Genomic DNA, 18,933 nt, shown 5'->3' on the forward strand with positions numbered 1-18,933 from the left:
AAATGTAGATTATGATTAAATCGTACCTGACTGACTTTATCATGCTTCGATACACCGCTTCTTCACAATGCTGAAGCCGCCAATAAAGATATTAACCGACTCCGGATTGTCCATTAAAGTCAAATCAGATATGCTGCCAATCATGTGTAATCTGTTCAAGATGGGGGAAGATACCACTGAGGATGAGAGCGACCTTTACCAGGAACTTGATGGGTGAATTGCCGAGGACAAGGGATTAGATATTCTCGTTGCAGATTCCACCGCCAGGGCCTTTAAGGTCTATGCCATCCAGTCGCACCCCTCCCAGATATACTGTTGTCAAGGTCGCTATGCGCACTTGGCCTGCACTTCTCACAGAGAGCTGATCCCAGTTTTGAGCCTCACATTCTGCCCCAGTTTCTTCTGGCTCATCCAGTTTCGTAGCAGGTATATTTGATTAGTATTAAGTAACGGCTGAGAAGTAAGGTATAGTCGAGCCCTCGACGATTTATGTACGAAGCCTCTGAGATGCCAGAACAATAATCTGAAATTATTTGGCACGTTTTTTGCGGGAGCTCTTGCCTGATTGTGAATGTTCTTCAGAAAAGGGATCAGGCTGTATGGATCCTTGAAGGGAGAGCATTTCGTTCGCCACAGTTTTTCTGTCATAAAATTCGATCAACCTTCCTTTGGTCGAAAATGACTATCCACTCACCCGATAACTGTAAACTCTAGATACCCATCTGTTCCGCCAAGCTTCGTTCCCGTCACACGGTGTACCCACTGTCCGCTCGCCTCCGGCACCGCTTCGCCTTCCACCTTCTCACCATCACCATCCTTCATTCCTCCATCCTCTTCTTCAACGATAGATGATGCTACAGCACCTTCTCCATACTCGGGATCGTTTTCCGCAGGACCATATTCAAATTCCCAGACATCTTGTGGAATGTGGTGTCGTGGTATGGAAACGTTAAACGTACGGTGGAGGAGCAGCGAAACATGATCTGGAGAATACAGAATAATTTTGCCAACTATTGAAGAGTGTTATTCGATTCAAGCGGTACAAGGCAAATGAAGCACGTACCAAGTTTCATGGCTATACTTGGGCTCCAGACCGTAGCATCGAAAGTGACATTGCAGATCGCGAAAGGACAGTCGGCATTTATACTCACTGTTGGACTCAGGAAATGTAAATTTGAATGAGCCAAGAGAACTCCGCACAAGGACGGGATATATCTATATCTCCGCATTCAGTTCAGTATCACAAATTTGTCTAGGGGGTGTACCATCGCACCGCATGATCATGCTATCTAACATTTCCTCCACGCCCGCGCGTAGATTACTGGCGAATACGGGAGGTACAGAGAGTGTTATGGTTGCTTTCGTCACCCGGAATTCACTTGGAGAAGGTTTGGTGCAGGGCTTCCCCGCGTCCTGTTTCAGTTTCTCTTTCTTCTTTCTGGGTGCATCAGGATCTGCGTCGGATGTACGATTCTTCCGTTTTTTGTGACCCAAGGCAGTCATAGTGACATGTATAAGATTTGACAAGCAATTTTTAGGTATTCGTGAAGACTGCTGCGGCAACTGCCGCGACCTTTGCTGCAGTGTGGCGTTTGTAATGCGTGAGCCTAATACATTTTCAAAGTCATTTATTTTTGTTCACCACAGCGGTCGCAGTGCCCGAAATTTGGGATGGTAAGTCGTAGTTCTTAGGTCGGATCTGTGGACTGACGGATACCTGTAGTCGGCCCCAAAAATTATTATACAAATTCTCGTCACAGGTGCACAAATCTTCGGAAAGGCACTATTTGAAGCAGGAAAGCAGGCGGCCAAAAGTGCGTACTTTAGCATTTTCACCTTTGATGATTCTGGTGTTCACATTTTTCGTTTTGTCAATTGCAGATGCAAAGCACACACCGCAAGGCGTAGCAGGATCAGATATTGCGGGCGTTCGGAATGCTACCTCTGGCTCCTTGACAGATAAACTTACCCGAGAACACCGTATGACACTGGACGAGGCCCATCTCATTCTGAATCTAAAGCAAGGAGAAACCCTCGAGAATGTGTTGAAGGTGAATTCATACTGCTTTGTCAATTTTTTTCCTGACTGCATGTCACACTAACCGCCATGCCAGAATTACGAACATTTACTCAAAGTGAACGGTCCCCGGCCAGCCCCAGCCCCACCGACAACCGGCACAAGAGCGGGAAAACAGCCTGCTCCGCCTACACACTCTCATTACCTCCAATCGAAAGTTGTGCGTGCCCGGGAACGTATCGAAGCCGAGATGCGCGTTGTGAAAGAAGAAGATTTAATGCCTCCTTCGGGTTCAGCACAAGGGAACGCGGGAGGCCCGAGTTAATGTCTCTCGTGATTACTTATATCCTCATTCCATACATTTCGCTGATTTTAGATAATTCTAATATACATCACCATTCACTCAGCATCCGCGCGCGCGCTGTTCAGCAGGGAGTCTGCTACTTCTCGAGAGTTATACCGAGGAGAGACGAAATATTCAGAAAACATAGATCAGTACGGTCAAGCACCGCAATCAAACCATGAATATCAACACGCAGCCTGCCGCCACGATTCCAGAGTCGATGTACTAAAATAAAACTGGTATCATCAGTACGTCTTCTTTTTACACGGTCGAGACGAATATCCTGATGAATTGCAGCTGAGGAGGATGATGAAATATATGGTGAACTTGAGTAACGGTTCGGTGCTACTACGATCATTGAGACACGGGAAGGCATAAGCGAGTTTTTGCGATCGGCACTGCTGTGTTCAATGGCCGATACGGAGGTGCGTGCGGAATGCTGAGGGGTCTATGGGCGCCTTTGGTTTGTGCATGACAAACGGTCGAGAGTTTTACCTTGTCACAGTCATTATTTTGAGTTCGTCTCTGAACGAGGGCATGCATACAAAGATAAGCGTGTATGAACACATATATCTTGTTTATGCGCAATGCGATGCAGAGGCTGCGAGATATGATGTCCTACAATACAGACATTCAATGAACATGTGGACCATGAGCAAGAATCCTCGCACGCGACCTTCATGGCTCAAAGACTCATGATAGTCTCGGTGAGAGCCTTTACATGATCTGTTTCAAGGGTATAGGTCTCCCGATGGCCTGGAAGATATATTCGTATTATACACTGCTCCAAGTCCTCCACCCTCGAGAGCTCTGACCACTTCTCGCACTTGGTCCCCAGTCGACCACTCTATCGATACCGTCACCACACCCTCCTCATTCTCAGGGCTTTCCAGCGTCTTCAACTGGCTATCCAACATCTCCACCTTCATGAAATGCCCCTGGCGTTTCATCATTCGGTCCGTGAGCACCTCCCGCGAACCTTTCATATAAACAAAGCATGTTAGAAGCTTTCCCGAGTGCTTCGGCCCCTCTGCTTCCGGCAGAGTTTCACCTCTTAACACCGACCGGTAACTTCCCTTCAGCGCCGAACACGCAATGATGATCCCCGGTTTCTGGTCTCCATCCCTCACGGGACTCAGCACATGCAGCCCGTGGTCATCTCTAAGCTGACTCAGAACGCTACTGACGGCCGTCTTGCGGATAGTTTCCAGCCAGGGCTGGCGATCCGTGTCTGTGAGAGCTTCCCCACGTGACATCTTCTCTACATTAGATTGGGGATGGAGGTTGTCGCCGTCGATGAATGGGAGGCAGAGCGCCTTTGATAGCGCAGCGCCGAGAGTAGATTTGCCTGTACCGGATACTCCCTGAGAGTGCAGTGAGCATGTCTTGAGTGATACCGGTACTTGGAATTGCAAGCGGGAAGTAGACGTACCATCACCACCAAGAATACCGCATCCCTCGTATTCCGATCAACCAGAGGCTTGCTCTCAACCGAGGAGTCAAAGTCGACAGCTGTATGACGAAGCCCTCTGTCCTCGGAATATGTTGGCGCCTCGGAGTACACGCTCGGAAGAGACATGGCGAGTCACGATAGCGCTGCCAACGTTAATGCGACTGATGCTAGTACCTTGAGCTTAAGCTTGGTGTGACTTTACGTGTTCCTTGGCTAACCAGACGTTTGGAAATATAATCCCACGACAAGGTTAGGATATGATTGATGACGATGGCCGGCGAGGAAGAGGAGACGTGGCCAGGCGTGTACCATATATCGCAGACGCAGAACTGATCATGATTCAGCACCGTGGGGGAGTCGCGAGGAGTCGGAGTCACGCCAGTATGATTTTTTTTCATTCGGCATTCAAAGTGTATGCAGGTGCGTAGAATCGTAATCTCCCGCAGTCAAGTCATATAGATGGAAGAATCAGCTGACAGTCGTGCCTTCTTGATAACGGATGTTTCGGGGAGACCTTCCCATTCTAGTGCCAAACGTTGGGATTCGTTCCTCGGAGCAGAGCACAGGTTTCTTCGGCTTTCCATATAATATGGTCTCAAAATCCATTCATATGAAGGATATACAAATCCGCAGTTGCGCGAATTCACGAAAGAAAACATGAGGAGTCTATATATAATGAAATCGATGAATTCAACGGATTCAACAGAACTGGGGGCCAAGAGGGGTCGAGTCTGAGGTAATAGGCAAAAGCCGGCGACCCCCCGCCTGACCCGACGCGTACGCCAACTCAATCTGAGGGAACGCGTCAGTGACAAGTTCCATCTTACCAGTGCGCTCCTTCCACCTCGTCCCCCGATTCATCAAACATGGTATGTACACTTTATAAGTCCCATTGACATATGAACGCTCACATCGTTTACTCGTGCAGGCCCGAAGATATGACAGTATGTATCCTAGCAGCCTCAATTTGCTGAATCTAATATGGATTGACTTGAACCATTGATTTATAGGTCGAACAACAATATTCTCTCCGGAAGGTGCGCAATTAACATTATAGACTGAATGCCTTGATCTGACTCGCTCGCCATACACAGGCCGGCTTTATCAAAGTACGCTCATCAGGGAATCGCAGATGCCTCACAATCTAACCCTGTTATTTCAGTCGAATATGCCATGGAAGCTATCTCACATGCAGGAACAGTCCTCGGCGTACTCGCAAAGGACGGTGTTGTCCTGGCCGCTGAGAAACGTGTCACAGGGAAGCTGCTTGATCTTTCTAGCGCGAAAGAAGGCGGGGGCTATGGTGGCAGTGGAGAGAAGATGTTTTTATTAAACTCGTGAGCACTACCCTCAAGTGCCCAGGAAGCCCCTTGATTTCCGAGTTTTGCAGAAATGTAATTGGGGGCGTTGCAGGCATCACATCCGATGCGAATTCGCTGGTGAACTACGCGCGGACTGTGGCACAACAACATCTTTTGCAGTATAATGATGATATACCGGTTGAGCTTCTTGCACAACGATTGTGCGATATGAAGCAAGGATATACGCAATTCGGAGGTCTGTTAATCCATTCCCCCAAATCGTTTGTCTTGGCTTTAACAAGATATTGTTTAGGTCTACGTCCTTTCGGCGTCTCCCTGCTATACGCAGGTTATGACCCACATTACCATTTCCAATTGTACCATTCCGACCCATCTGGCAACTACTCCGGGTGGAAAGCAACATGTATTGGGGCAAACAACGGCACGGCGCAGAGCTTACTCAAACAAGAATACAAAGACGATTTGGGCGTCGAGGAGGCTATCGGGCTCGTACTGAGGGTAATGAGCAAGACGATGGACAGCACAACCCTTGGAAGCGAAAAGCGTAAGTCCATCCTACCTTTTTACTCAAATACGACGCTGACCTGCACTCAACAGTCGAATTTGCAGTCCTCACATATGATGAAGCAGCGAAAGCACCAAAAGCCAAGATATACAAGCCTGCAGAAATTGATGCTCTGCTTCGGGCGGAAGGGCTTGCGAAGAAGGATGAGGATACAGAGATGAAGTAATTGGTCATACTCGCAGCTGTATTCGTGTACAACAATTTCTTCGACCTTGGGAATGGGCAAGGTATATTAATTATGAAGCATAGAAGGAACCAGCATCCCCATTGATAGTCGTCTATGGTCTGTCTACATTAGACCTGGTCCTTGATGAAAGGAAAACACGGAATGATCGAAGCAATGTAAACAGGAGTGATAGCAGCTTCCCCCATGTACACGAATCAATGACATGCCATCCCCTTGTCAGCAGGGCCGTTTGGCTCTATAGTATCACCCAAGATGTAGTGTCCCACTGCGGCACCAAGGATAACTGCAAAAATCAGATATGCCTGTGTGCAAACAAATCAGTCAGTGTCCGAAAAACAGGCAGTCAGACGTACATTGTACGTCATGAACACCAGCATCAAAAAGAAAGACAAGCCCACGCTAGCTCCATACAGCACAGCGCGCAGGGTACGATAGAGAGGAGGCACAGCGAATCTAAAGACAAAGCAAAGCGAGTCAGTACAATCAAAGCAAAAGCACATGTACATAGCAGCACCCACCCCTGCTTCCTCGCGACCCTCAACCCATTCAACAAGCCTATCTCCTCAACACCATCACCACGACGTTCAGGCGAGCTCTGCCCACTCGTAGTAAGCGGCGTTCTACGTCCGCTCTGAATCCTCAATTTCATAGCGATGCGCTTATCAAAGTCCCTCGAGAAGACGCGGAGGTATTCGTAGAGCAGGCCTAGGGCCACGATGGCGAGGAAGGAGAAGAAGAACTGAAGGTTAGAGTGGATGTGCCATTGTCTGAATACGACGCATGTGTCGATGATTTGGGTGTTCCTGAGAATGGGGCGTAAGTGTGGAGTCACTGGGTGGGTTTGGTTGGGACGTACCAGAGCATGTTCATTGAGCACCTTACATTCATGTCGTGTGCGCCGTGATCCATTGTGGTTGGGTGGAGTACGTATAATTGGTGTTTCAGTTGCCTAGGTTGAGAATGAGAATCCTTGAGAGTCTTCTAATTGCGGATACAGTCGAGAGTTGCTGCGCTACGAGCAGCTTACTAGTACAGTTGCGGACAAGCAAAGTCCGCAGATTCACAGACCGAATTCAGACCAAATTTTATGGGACGTTAATTCGAGTGGGAGCTTAGATCTCAGATCTCCCATTGAAAATCGAGCCGATACGTGAAGATAGACGTTCAAGCGGTAGCTAGATACAGGTTTAAGACGGCAAAACTCAAATGATGTGCAAAACGCAAAGAATCTTTGCAAAGGCAAGCATACAGACTTATCTCAGACTTCGATCGATATCACGTAGTTTGCAACTTTGCGACAAACTTTCAACAAACTTTAATGCATATGCATGTATTCAATGCACGTGTATTTTGCATCCGTGTACCCCCGTACTTGCATTACTATGAAGTGCTAGTGCAGTAGAACCACGCACATCTTCTCATCCGCCCACCATGACATCCATCCCCGCCGCAACCCCAGCTCAATACAACCATTCCCTTGTCTTTATAGCACAACAGGATAATCACGAGCAGTTGTTTCGCTTACTGTCACTACCAGTGTTGTCCTTGGAGAGAGGAACTCGGTCCTTGCAAGTTTTTCGTGCCTCTCCTTACGTTTCCTTGGTCACTAGTCTTTCGTGGTCACTCTGATTAATCTCTCTACTTCGCTCAAACTAATCTCGTCTTCTGCGCTTCATTAACCGATAGCGTCGCGTACGCGAAATCCATTCGTCTTCGAATCCATAAACTAATCTACGGAAGCCTTGCGCTCTCTCTCATCCCTCACCTCCCCTCTAATGAGTGCGGCGCTCACTATAAAGCTTCCTGGTTCAGGTGCCTTTGCATAGAAAGACCTTGTAGAACATGTCATTGGTTTCAAAGTGAAACCAATGACGTGTTCTACAGTGTCTCCAACATCCATGCCAGATGAACGCACCATGTCAACGATTACTTGGCTCAACTCTCCTCGCCGAAGTAGGCAGGAAATTGGTACTCTTCAAGATCATATCAAAATCCAACAATGGCATCGTTTCGATTCTAATGTGAGTAACAATTTTCGCGCGTTCTTCTCGGTCTCATCAGTGACTCCACAGAAATTGAAAACACCGTACAAACCTCTCGTCAAGTGGCGTGATATGGAATCCACTATCCTTGGCAAGTATCCTGCCGAAGATTTGCCTCCCGCTAGCCGAATGCCTCCTCCACCCGAAACAAGAACAGTGGACATGGACACGGACTCAGAAGATGAGTTTGACGATGGCACAGATTGGTTGGATGGTCCCGCTGCTCTTTCACAGTTTAAGGCAGCGGAAAAATACTCGTTTGTGCTTGCAGCATCCAGCGGTATCTATTTACGTGCACCCTACCTACGTGAACTGTTCGATTCAATCGGAAAACAGCCTTCGCACTCGGATTCCGCACCAACAAAGAAGGCTGCCGCTAAAAACCTGTCCTCGTCTGTCCCCAACCCTTCTGCTTGGGACGAGTGGAAATCCACCTAATTCACCTCATTCACCCTATTTGACCTCATTCACGCTGTGAATCTGAAGGTCTCTGGGCGCATTGTAAATTTACCGTGAATCTCGGACAGTTCCTAATTGACCGTACACTAGTTTCAATGCAGTTTCGAGGCCTTGTGTGCACATAGACGTCGATAGTAGACTCCTGCATTTTCTCAGACTGCGATTCTTCTCTGGTGCAACGACTATGAGCGCAACTGGGACCGCGCTGTCGACGCTACTGAGCGGCTCGCGAAACTACAAGAGTCACGTCGAGGCTTTTTTGTTCTTAGCGAGGACCAGCGTAGGCACACACCACATGTCCGGTAGAAGTATTACTGGTCCTTCCTTGTTCCAAATATTTTAGCGAGTATCCTGGACACTCGGACGGACATGGGACATGATTCAGGGCTTCCGAAAATGTCATATCCACGATGGCGCTGCCCTAATTCTTACTTTGCCTGGTTGGAAGAAGAACTTAAAGGCAATGTTGAACTCATATTCACCGGACCCACTCTCTGGTATTCATCATAACCTATTCTCATACTAACAATGGTTTGCTTTGTAGCCCGACTCGGTTGGACCCACTGGGAGCGGCGCCGGTGACAAGGATGAATACCACGCGGGATACCGAGCAGAGTTGGCGCAGCGATACCGTAAGCCATGTACTAGTATTCACTCTTATGGTCTTTCTAATGCAGTACACTAGGAATACAAGCGAAAAGTTACGGTGGAGGTGAATGCCATCCTGCCTACTAGTTTTATGAGCCACTGTACTGACTGGGTTCTTCTACAGGTTGACTCTTCTTCGACGCTCCAAGGCAAGGGCAGTGGGATTGAGCACGATGACTAGCCGTGGGATCCCAGTGGATGCGTGCGTGATAGCATTGGCGTCGGGATGGCCGGATGGCGGGCGAGGCACGAGGGGGCGGGACGGCGCGAGCAGCGACCCCCTTGTTGTAATACCTCCCTAATACAAACGATTCACAGCGATACCCATCAATAACTCATTCAATACTATTAGATCTGTACCGATACCATTTTCTAGGCCGGATAGAGTGATTTCCAAGCGCATATATTCAACCAAACAGAACGAAAACCTATCGATATACCAAAAGGTTTCTCTCGACCTCTATCTTTTCGTGTCTTGAAAAGTGCCAAACACGAAACACAGCGAGAAAATCGACGGCCCCTGATGTATTCGTCCTATATCGGCCTGATTCTTGTCGATTTTTGCTGGGCCTGAGTTTAGGAGTTGCTATGTTGCTGAACCACACAAATCCAGCGCGAGGCACAAAACAAGTATAGTATATAGGTACGCAGATATGTTTCAAGGCAGCCTTCTTATTGTTAACTTTGACTAAAACCCTTTCATAGATGAGATATCTTGAATCTTTGGAGGCACGCCTAACCAGATAGAAGTGAGGCTCGAGCTACAGAAGGTCAGGGCCACTTGGCTGGCAAGCTAGAGGAACTTGATGCCTAGTGGAAAGCCAGCCGAGAACTCCAGGCCAAGTCAGCCATGTATGACGAAGAGTTCAAGGCCATGTCAGCGGAGCTTGCATGGGAATCGAAAGTTGCTTGCCCCAGGATTGAGCATGCCTACTAAGCAGTATCTGATGAAGAATTGATGTTTCGCGCGAGACAAACTGGTTGGGTTTGCCCACCTTCCTGATTTTTATTGATATCCGACCAATATTTGTTCTCGGGAGACCCGAGTTGTACAATGTACTTACAATGAGATCGTGAAAGAACCATGTTGCGACCGTCGTCGGTGCCAGGAGACCCATAACAGAGAAACAGCACTACACGAACCCACAGTTTGAGATTCTTGATGCGTTTCGCCCTGTTTTCGGTCGGCGAGCAACATGTGATGCATGCAAAGAAATCATCAGACCCAGCACACCCAAGAGATACGTACCTGCTTATCATTGTACAGCAACTTGGACAATATGACGACCACAACAAGAGGAACCAGTTAAATTTATCCCGGTCATCAGTAGAGTTCGTCGTCGTTGGGCAGAGAGCGGAAAAGAGGAGTGAGGACAGGCGGCCGAGATGTCACCTGGGCTTTACTGAGGTTCAATTGGGACAGCATGAGGACTGCCACGAGAAGAGCTGGCTTGTCTTGGTCATCAGTGGAGTTTATGACTCCGTCGGCGGGCAAAGAGCGGAAAAGAAAGGCGAGGACAGGCGACTGAGATGTAACCTGGGCTTTGATGAGGTTCAATCGCTTCCGAGTCATCCGTCTGAGTCATTGTTGTGAGAACGGTGGAGGAACGAGGCAAGGAGTGCACTAGCAAAGGAATCAGCAGGTTCTAGTTGATGGAAATGTTGGCGAATCTAGAACCTGTCTAGAACACCGGCTCGTCCTGGTGAGATTCAGAACTCATTGGTGTCCCCGAACTGGGATATCGTGTAGCATTAACACGTTGTAATTGGTTGACTTTGTGTGAGCCTATACGCGCACATGCGTGCATCGTCTTAGAAATCCAGTCATGCAAATACTAGTATTTTTTGCGCATTTCAGGCTCCAGTATCAACATTTTAGATCATCTAAAATACTTGTAGTACTCGGAGGGCCGCCATTGCGATGGCGCGTGACAGAAGTGAAGCAACGTGCGAGGATAAACAGATTCGGACATGCGAACAAAGTGCCAAGCAAGGATGTAGGATTGGATTTTGTGAATTTCAAGACGAAACGATATGAAGGTATGAGTACCTCTAACAGTCAATATTACACACACCCCTTGCCAATAATTGACCAAGACGATAGGAAAGCGATAAGGATATTAAAGTAATCTGGCGTGAGGCACTTAATGTTCCATGTCGTCGTCGTCATCTTCGTGGTCATCCTTTGTGAGGCCGGCCTTTTCGAGGGCTTCCTCGGATGTATAGTCGACGCGTACGCCACGGGTGCGACGAGAAACAATGGCGCTGGGGTCAATTTCCTCGAGCTCATCTTCCTCTTCCTCCTGTTATGAGAGTTTCAGTGTCACAAAGAGATATCAATTAATAAAAGTTATACCTCTTCCATTTCCTCCTCACCTTCTTCCTCATCTTCCTCCTCCTCTTCTTCTTCTTCCTCTTCCATAGATATGTCCTCAGCGGGGACCTTTGCTTTACTTTTCCCCTTTGAATCGGGAGACTTTATGACAGTAGTCGCGTCTTTTTTTGCAGGGGAACTAAAACGAAGATCAGATTAGGCAAGCGAAAACATGCTGCCGAACATACCTGGGTTCGGTAGACATGATAGGAAATGGGCAGTGAGTGGCAATCGTGTGGAAAAGAGCGCGTTGGCGATGTTTGTATGTGTTGACGCGACAATATTGATTTCAATCGGAGTTATAAACACAAAGTGAGCGCTCATCTCCCGGACGACTGGGCGTTGTGCTAGTTCGGTATATGCCGTGGGATGTTATGAGATGTGAGCTCAGTTGGACCGCTGAGATTAAACTCACGGTGTAAGGTAGGTTCCGAGTGACCATATAGTGTCACTCACTTCCATATCGATATTCAAGTTAGTAACCCACTTTCATCGTCATGCATCGGGCGCTTATGTCCCTTTCCATCGGTGATCCTGACAAACCGTCTTTCTCCCCCTTCGTTCCACCACCCATCCAACGTCTTTCACTTCCTCCTACTGCCTCTCCTTCATCATCGTCAAATCCTGTCACAAGTCCAAAGAATAAGCACCCCCCTCGACCCATTCCAGGTCCATCTACCTCTAACCCGTCTGCCATCTTCCCCTACCTACATCGCCTTGAAATTCGCGACGACATGGGTTCTCGACGCCAACAGAGACCTCTTCTCGTACTCAAGCTGTCCTCTCCTTCTTTCCTAGATTCCGTTGCTACAGACCTCGTAGCAGAAACTCCTCTATATTCAGTCGAAACAGTCGGCTCTTCTACTACTATATGGCGTTCAGATCCTTGGGATGCTTCTGTAAAAATTGCAGATATTTGCTGGCCCAAGGATCTTCCTCTCAAGGGCAAGGGGAGGGATACCCACGGTGCAATTATACAGATGGGTGAACCTCGCTGGAAAGACACTGACAGCTACCTCAAGTATGGTAGCCTTGGAAAGTATGCTCCTTCCTCATCTATTCAATCCCTCATCTTATTGTTTTTTTTAATTCCACCAGCTCCCGTAAATTCACCTTACCAAACCATCCCCATGTGCTAAAGTGGAAGCGAACTGGTCGCACTTATCAGGTAATATTCGTTTTCATGACATATTTCCGCTTATGCTCACACTTCCTCATAAGTGCACAACTTCATCATGTAAACGACTCATCGCATCACTTGATACACTACAAGACGACGAAAACAATCCACGACTTAAAGTTTTCGAGACTCTTGATCTTGTCCATCAATCAGTTCCTCAAGTAGAACACGCTGGAATATCCCTTTCATTACTAGATAACCTCTTCGTCACCGCTCTGCTACTCGTTACAGAGCCCGATGATTGGATGACTCTAAGGCACAACCCAAATTCACTCAATACCCCAGCAAGAGATTCCGTATCCCTTCCTAAATCCACATCCGCTCCTGCATCTGCACGTCAGTGGCGTAAAATCATGTACGGCGAACCTCTATATCCCTCCCTCAAGACCCCTGCAATCGACACTCGCTGCAATGAGGATGCAGATGTACTCGATATCTCCGGCGCAGCGCCCCCTCCCACATCTATAAATCAATGGCGCAAAATTGTATATGGTGAACCGTTATACCCATCATTACGACCTCATAGTGCAGACGGTCTCGACTTACCTCCACGCCCGGGTACCGCATGGGACTCTGCAAGCATCTCCTCTGAGTCTGTGTGCTGTCCCGCGACCCCTTGTTCAGCACCATCGACTGGCTTCTATGCATCCACATTCTTTGACGACTCGGAAAGAACCGTCCCAAGGATCAATACCAACAGCCGTTATTCGGCTCCCCTTAGCCTGTCCCCTGGAGCAATATCACCCATTCCAACATCTGATTACATCCCATTATCATCCCAGCCCTCCCCCTCGCCACGTGCGGGTACACGGCGAGAACTTCCTGCACCACCGTCTTCATGGCACCCCCCTGCTGTATCACAGCCGTGGCTTCACCGATCTAGGTCATCACCCCGGTTATCATCCATCCCATCCACAACCAGCAGGCGTTCACAGTTGGTCACAGAAGACGGAGTGCTAGTCCCACCAACACTGCTAGACAGTGATATGGATAGTGTGGACGATACAACCCCCGTCTCGCAGCCGTGCTCTTTCTTCGGGATCTGTCGTTCGCCGCCGATTACCTACCGTCCCCTCAAACCCCGCATCCCCTACTAGCTCACCTCCTACTCGGCCCAAACGCCTTCCCACATTGGCACGTACCCTTCCCCCAACGCCTGCCTCTATACCCCGCTCTCCCTCCACGGGACATCGTTATACCTACTCGTCCAACGTCGTCTCAACGCCGATATCAACAACAATGCCTGCACGGCCATCAACCGCACAGCAACCACGGGGTAGGAACCGTCCAAAGAAGGATCCTGATGAAGTGCTAGGGTGGGTACGTAACGTCACCCGAAGGCACCATCACCGGCGCGCGGTCGAGGAGCACGGGGACCTCGAAGAAGCTCCACCAGCGTACAACGCCATCGATTTCTCAACGCCCCCACACTCCCGCGCACCACCCAATCCCAGTTAAATTCTCGGTCCTTCCTTTTTCCTGTTTATGGATATATCATACGTGACGCCAATAATGATAGAAGTTTTTCGCGACGAAATTCTGATTAGTCCCTTGAGGAAAATATCTTTGCATTTAATTCCAAGCTTGCTATATTTTCATTTTTCTTCTTTCAGTTGTTGTTTTGACACACATCTTTGTTCTTTAATTCCGTCAGCCAAGCAGCCACTCCTTCTCCAACTGACCATGTACCTGATATCCTCAATTGATTGATCGTGCCATAACGTACCACCACGCGCTGATATCGACCTTTACCCCACTCTTACATACATATATTTCGACGCATATATACATAGGATGTTTGTTTTATGGACTCGACGCCAATCAAAAGATGTTGTTTTGCTCATTACTAAGTGAAGTAACACGTTCTCGATGTCGTGTTTTTACGATAGCTTTGTGCTGGGAAATATCCTAAGCTTGGCGAACCGCGGGTGACATCGTGATTCCTGTGGATTGATTTCATTTAGACTGATCAAGATGGCTTGGCCCGTGGGGCTGGGTGATTACAGTAATAGCCATAGTAATATTCCTTGTTTTTCGAACGGGGACTAGCTATTGGTGACTATTTAAATTATGGGGCTAAGAAATTGATTGGCTGAGTTGAACGTTGGGTATGATTCTGAGGCCACGTACAAGCTCCCACCAGGATTATACATGTGCCTTGCCTATGACTACACCCGGGAATCGCGGCCAGGGATATCCCGGAGCTAAGTATGTATACAGGAGGAACTTCCGAGGACAGTGGGCCCGGCCCTTAACTTGAACCGCGTACGTGGAGGGATGCTGACCTTCGGCACCACGACTCAATCGGACTTTCGAAGCAAAGATACTGATTGAAGGTGAACCACGTTTGCAGCTGTGCCTCAGCGCCTGTACTATGAATACCGCAACTGCGGATCAGTCACCGTGCCCTGCAGGGACCATGATGGATCTGGCCATGGCCAGACGTCTTACTACTCCGGGTCAAACCTATAGAAGGAAACAAAAAGATGTCCGTGGTCGTACGTTCCGAGTCCTTCAGCTCATATTACTAACTAGTATACATACATAACACCTGTGCTCGTTCGCATCAACGTGCATGGTAACGTTTCCCAATTAATAGCTACAGCTTTTCGATCTATTGCTTTTGTTTTCGTCCCTATCCAATGTGCTCTTCCATCATTTTGCAGCTGTTTAGAGCACAAGGAAAATATATTAGTGTCTTCATATGGGGATAGGATGCACTGATACCTTTGCTTTGTGCTCTCAGAACTCAGTGACGACTCGATTGAACGCAGTACATGTCGCAACACATCGACAGTCGGCACACGGACCAGTGTTGCGCCGTACAGCAAGTGTAGTAAGTTACCGATATGTCCATGTCAAGTATCGCTGATCTTTTTTGATGGACATCAGATATGATATATGACGTGTAGACTATGGTGGATATACGGTCCGTAAAACTCAATTGCAAAGCGTTGCGTTGATCTCTTGATTCTCCAGGACCAAACACGTCTCCAAGTTACTCGCATACTACTACATATAGTATGTAGAATACGTCTTCATCGCCGGTCATCAGCTCCTCGCCCGTCTTGGAATTCTCTTTCCAGATATCCGGTTAACCAACTGACGTGTAAAGTATATCATTTGTACGCGCGGGTACACCGATCTTGAGGTACCGGTTCAGTCGTATGTGGCAGCGCCACCTCGATTCGTTATGTCTCCTCCCCAAGCGTGAGTGTGTGCTCCGAGGCGCCGACATATACCGAGGATGGAGGAGATAATCATGCAGGTGTTGTTAATCGAGGCATGAGCGATGCGATATTCGTGGTGGTGATGGTATGTCTACTTCCTCTTTGACTTCTTATAATCCCGACTGTACTGGGTATTACATGCTCACCGCATATCTGATATAGGTCGATCTACATTCTCTCGGCGCGGCGCAGCGCATTCGGGGGCACGTTCATGGGCGACAATCAACCTCCACCTGCGATCCGATGTCACTAGACGCAGGCCGCCAGCCTTGGCTTCGCAAAATGGCCGTCAGGAACGTTCTCAGTCAGCTTGGGGATGATCACGGGTTGCATGTGGAGCCAGAGACGGAGAAGCCCCTCAGACTATGTCGGGCGTAGTGGGCAGCCGAGTCCTGTGAAGGAGTATAGCACTGGTCAGTGCTAAGGAGTGAAACTCTGTCGGAAGCAAAGGTGTCTGGGCTCTCGGGAAAGCTTCTGACGTGCTCATAGACCGAATGATGGCTGCTATGTTGGATAGCCAGCTGAAGACACTGGAAAGCCCTGAGAATGAGGAGGGGGTGGCGACGGTGTCGATAGACCAGGTGCGAGAGGGCTCTCGAGTATGGAGAAGAACAGCGGCATCACTGATAAGTGTTTCTTTGCAAGAAGGATGATTTGGCCACCCAAAATACTATGACCCCCCACCAGTCAGAGATACGAGTCAATGTCTCTGGGACAGGTTCATAGGACATGTACTTCGTAGAAGTGAATTGTTCGACCTGAAATTGAGCATCCTTTGTACTCAGACCCGTCAAGAGTGGAGTTGGGCGAATATTATAAACAGCAACATCTGCGCAGCAAAATCTACTGTCTAACATCGCTGAGTCCATTCAGCACGCAGAGAGGCATACGAACTACATTGGGTTAGGGTTTGTGTTTACCTGAGACTGATTTGGCTAATACGGTTACTAAAGTGACGCGCACCTATATACGAGAGACGTCTGAGACGAGCTCAGCACAACAACGAACTGTTTAACTTGCCAAGTGCCCTCCAACTCGAGCCTCATCGACATCTAGTACTTCCAATCTCCAAATATTGGTCATGCATCCGGCCTTGCAAATTCTCGAAGTGATAGACATCATTAGTTCGCACACAGAACATAGATCCCTTCCTGCACTTGCATCCACATGCCGTGCCTTCGAGAGCCCAGCACTTAATGTCCTTTGGAGGGATTTGCAGTCCGTCGAGCCACTTGTCAAATGTTTACCAAGCGACCTGTTTGGCATCGATCGTGAATGTTTGGTGTGTCACAGTTATCATATGATTGCGAGCTTCAGAGTCCAAACTAAGTTCACGTGCGCAGGTGCTACAGAAACCTCTTGATCACAAGATGTGGGACACTCTTTCTAGATACACATCCCGCGTGTACTCTATCACACAAATCGGCGACTCGACATTTATCGGGCCCCTCAGTTTGATAATATTGTCTTGTCCTTTGGCACCCGCGTCCTTATTTCCCAACATCTGTCAATTGACATGGCATGCCGATACTGCCCACGGCGCTACAGAATTCTTGCGCATGGCTTTTGTGCCCTCCCTATTGTCCTTGAACGTACGGGTTTCTTCGGCTTCCCCCGCCTTTTTCTCGGTCTTTTCGTCTCTTGGGACTTCATGTCCTCACCTTCAGAGCATGAATTTAAGATATCACCGTACAATCGACGAGCCGTCTCCTAACAATTCACCATTTATCATACAACCTATTTCCCAGCTCCACAATCTTCGTAATTTGGAAGTATGGGACCTAGGATTCCAGGGAATCCAGCACATGATGCTGCTACGAGCTCTGCAGACGATAAGGCTGGACTTCAGGACATCGTCATCGTCAGCTTGGGACGTACGTTCGCCTTCGCAACTCCCGGGCTTTCAAAATTTGCATCTTTTGGGTCTTGATGTCAATGCATTCGAGCGCCCCTTGAACTTCTTGAGTTCACTTACGGTCATCAGAACCAAAAAAGTTTTGGTCAGCTTCACCCCTCGCGTCGCACAGTCCCCCGCACGTGTATCCCCGATGTTATCCCAGTTTCTCGCCATCCTCCAAAAGAGATGTGACAACAACAAACTCGAACACTTTACTTTCATTGCATTTTCAAACAGGATGCCGGGGATACGTACAGAACCGGGCGTCCTCGCATCATTACGCGCATTTAGCAATTTAACTCATCTGGACATTGGGAGGGGCTGTGACATTTCGATGTCTGACGAGGAGCTATGCTACCTGACGGGAGCCTGGCCTAAGCTCCAAGTCCTCAGAATCAGCCTGTGTCATCATCGATTCGGATACTACCGCAGTGCCTACATTCCATGGGCTAATACGTGTACTTCGACTCTGCCCCGCTCTAATTTCGCTCGCTCTTGTCACCGACACCACCAAGCTAGATGGGATTGACCTCAGAAGCCCCGGCGGTGAACATTTTTACAATTATCTCAAAGTCCTCTCCCTTGGCAATTCAATCATCGATTCCCCGCTAAACGTGGCTCTCATCCTCAGCGGTCTCTTCCCCCACCTCGGGCAGGTCAATCTTGGTTGTTGGGATACAGTTCCCTTGATGCTGTGACTACTACCCCGGAAGAAGTCGGCGATGGAGCAATGGTCATTAGTCAATAGCTTTCTTCGTGGTTTCAGTGTTGTGAGGGAGCGACCCGGGCACATCGTAACTTGATTGTGTTTATCTGATTTTTATGGTACGCGTGAATCATCCGATATACTTTTTGACTATATGCAGTTGTATGCTTAATTCACTATACAATCTTTATAATTATAAGTACTCGGAAACGTGCTCTGTGCTCTTATTATTCATACCAGAAGCCTTGCCAGGAGCAACCACCTGAGACTGCTACACATCCGCGATGCTGCCCAGTCGCTGGTACTGCAGTGGCCACTAGAACAAGCTCGTGTCCTTGACGTCACCATAAGACAGGCCGGATGGTTACTCTGGGTTACTTGCGTGTCTGTTGAGTACACAATCAGACATCGTAATTAGAGCGAGGTAAATTTGACCTCGCATCTCATTTAACAAGTCAAACTCTCAGCGATATGCAAGCAATCAACATTAGGGAAGCAACGATTCAGGTT

At 48.3% G+C, this 18,933-nt stretch overlaps 12 protein-coding genes across 12 annotated transcripts; 8 read left to right on the forward strand and 4 right to left on the reverse strand.

The window, feature by feature from the left end:
- Positions 1 to 120: 120 nt before the first annotated feature.
- BJ212DRAFT_1356686 (uncharacterized protein) lies at positions 121 to 1,579 on the reverse strand. Its single transcript, XM_041335712.1, has 4 exons — positions 1,274 to 1,579; positions 1,064 to 1,215; positions 695 to 1,010; positions 121 to 641 (listed from the first exon to the last, which is right to left on the reverse strand). Exons 1-4 carry the CDS (start codon positions 1,501 to 1,503, stop codon positions 530 to 532), a joined length of 810 nt encoding a protein of 269 aa, XP_041192952.1. The 5' UTR covers positions 1,504 to 1,579; the 3' UTR covers positions 121 to 529.
- Positions 1,580 to 1,605: 26 nt separating this feature from the next.
- Positions 1,606 to 2,552, forward strand: BJ212DRAFT_213975 (protein transporter). Its single transcript, XM_041342668.1, has 4 exons — positions 1,606 to 1,674; positions 1,724 to 1,814; positions 1,882 to 2,051; positions 2,115 to 2,552. Exons 1-4 carry the CDS (start codon positions 1,672 to 1,674, stop codon positions 2,340 to 2,342), a joined length of 492 nt encoding a protein of 163 aa, XP_041192953.1. The 5' UTR covers positions 1,606 to 1,671; the 3' UTR covers positions 2,343 to 2,552.
- A 214-nt stretch (positions 2,553 to 2,766) lies between these two features.
- Positions 2,767 to 4,099, reverse strand: BJ212DRAFT_214164 (P-loop containing nucleoside triphosphate hydrolase protein). The gene is made up of 4 exons (XM_041342670.1): positions 3,793 to 4,099; positions 3,032 to 3,724; positions 2,856 to 2,978; positions 2,767 to 2,808 (listed from the first exon to the last, which is right to left on the reverse strand). The coding sequence occupies exons 1-2, from the start codon at positions 3,937 to 3,939 to the stop codon at positions 3,092 to 3,094; spliced, it is 780 nt and encodes a 259-aa protein (XP_041192954.1). The 5' UTR covers positions 3,940 to 4,099; the 3' UTR covers positions 2,767 to 2,808; positions 2,856 to 2,978; positions 3,032 to 3,091.
- Positions 4,100 to 4,445: 346 nt separating this feature from the next.
- BJ212DRAFT_214153 (proteasome subunit alpha type 4) lies at positions 4,446 to 6,181 on the forward strand. The gene is made up of 8 exons (XM_041342669.1): positions 4,446 to 4,682; positions 4,742 to 4,757; positions 4,824 to 4,850; positions 4,908 to 4,922; positions 4,976 to 5,150; positions 5,204 to 5,370; positions 5,428 to 5,679; positions 5,733 to 6,181. Exons 1-8 carry the CDS (start codon positions 4,680 to 4,682, stop codon positions 5,864 to 5,866), a joined length of 789 nt encoding a protein of 262 aa, XP_041192955.1. The 5' UTR covers positions 4,446 to 4,679; the 3' UTR covers positions 5,867 to 6,181.
- BJ212DRAFT_1447123 (copper transporter) lies at positions 6,082 to 6,796 on the reverse strand (the record flags this gene model as incomplete). The annotated part of the gene is made up of 4 exons (XM_041338357.1): positions 6,082 to 6,189; positions 6,241 to 6,340; positions 6,406 to 6,690; positions 6,744 to 6,796. The coding sequence occupies 4 exons, from the start codon at positions 6,794 to 6,796 to the stop codon at positions 6,082 to 6,084; spliced, it is 546 nt and encodes a 181-aa protein (XP_041192956.1).
- Positions 6,797 to 7,803: 1,007 nt separating this feature from the next.
- On the forward strand, positions 7,804 to 8,367 carry BJ212DRAFT_1481227 (uncharacterized protein; the record flags this gene model as incomplete). The annotated part of the gene is made up of 2 exons (XM_041340224.1): positions 7,804 to 7,908; positions 7,960 to 8,367. 2 exons carry the CDS (start codon positions 7,804 to 7,806, stop codon positions 8,365 to 8,367), a joined length of 513 nt encoding a protein of 170 aa, XP_041192957.1.
- A 1,519-nt stretch (positions 8,368 to 9,886) lies between these two features.
- BJ212DRAFT_1299969 (uncharacterized protein) lies at positions 9,887 to 10,630 on the forward strand (the record flags this gene model as incomplete). Its single annotated transcript, XM_041332947.1, has 3 exons — positions 9,887 to 9,940; positions 10,117 to 10,281; positions 10,304 to 10,630. 3 exons carry the CDS (start codon positions 9,887 to 9,889, stop codon positions 10,628 to 10,630), a joined length of 546 nt encoding a protein of 181 aa, XP_041192958.1.
- A 550-nt stretch (positions 10,631 to 11,180) lies between these two features.
- On the reverse strand, positions 11,181 to 11,615 carry BJ212DRAFT_1481229 (uncharacterized protein; the record flags this gene model as incomplete). Its single annotated transcript, XM_041340225.1, has 3 exons — positions 11,181 to 11,339; positions 11,393 to 11,549; positions 11,599 to 11,615. 3 exons carry the CDS (start codon positions 11,613 to 11,615, stop codon positions 11,181 to 11,183), a joined length of 333 nt encoding a protein of 110 aa, XP_041192959.1.
- BJ212DRAFT_214253 (uncharacterized protein) lies at positions 11,537 to 13,881 on the forward strand. The gene is made up of 3 exons (XM_041342671.1): positions 11,537 to 12,449; positions 12,509 to 12,578; positions 12,632 to 13,881. The coding sequence occupies exons 1-3, from the start codon at positions 11,908 to 11,910 to the stop codon at positions 13,685 to 13,687; spliced, it is 1,668 nt and encodes a 555-aa protein (XP_041192960.1). The 5' UTR covers positions 11,537 to 11,907; the 3' UTR covers positions 13,688 to 13,881.
- A 1,131-nt stretch (positions 13,882 to 15,012) lies between these two features.
- Positions 15,013 to 16,674, forward strand: BJ212DRAFT_1299972 (uncharacterized protein; the record flags this gene model as incomplete). The annotated part of the gene is made up of 9 exons (XM_041332948.1): positions 15,013 to 15,088; positions 15,365 to 15,426; positions 15,503 to 15,519; positions 15,570 to 15,611; positions 15,706 to 15,800; positions 15,859 to 15,905; positions 16,074 to 16,233; positions 16,310 to 16,401; positions 16,606 to 16,674. 9 exons carry the CDS (start codon positions 15,013 to 15,015, stop codon positions 16,672 to 16,674), a joined length of 660 nt encoding a protein of 219 aa, XP_041192961.1.
- A 227-nt stretch (positions 16,675 to 16,901) lies between these two features.
- On the forward strand, positions 16,902 to 17,183 carry BJ212DRAFT_1272018 (uncharacterized protein; the record flags this gene model as incomplete). Its single annotated transcript, XM_041330993.1, has 1 exon — positions 16,902 to 17,183. The coding sequence occupies one exon, from the start codon at positions 16,902 to 16,904 to the stop codon at positions 17,181 to 17,183; it is 282 nt and encodes a 93-aa protein (XP_041192962.1).
- Positions 16,902 to 18,263, forward strand: BJ212DRAFT_1504894 (uncharacterized protein). The gene has a single exon (XM_041341616.1). The coding sequence runs from the start codon at positions 17,191 to 17,193 to the stop codon at positions 18,244 to 18,246; it is 1,056 nt and encodes a 351-aa protein (XP_041192963.1). The 5' UTR covers positions 16,902 to 17,190; the 3' UTR covers positions 18,247 to 18,263.
- The last annotated feature ends 670 nt before the right edge of the window (positions 18,264 to 18,933 follow it).

The sequence above is a fragment of the Suillus subaureus genome (assembly GCF_016647635.1).
Source record: "Suillus subaureus strain MN1 chromosome Unknown BJ212scaffold_17, whole genome shotgun sequence".
NCBI classification, from domain to species: Eukaryota; Fungi; Basidiomycota; class Agaricomycetes; order Boletales; family Suillaceae; genus Suillus; species Suillus subaureus.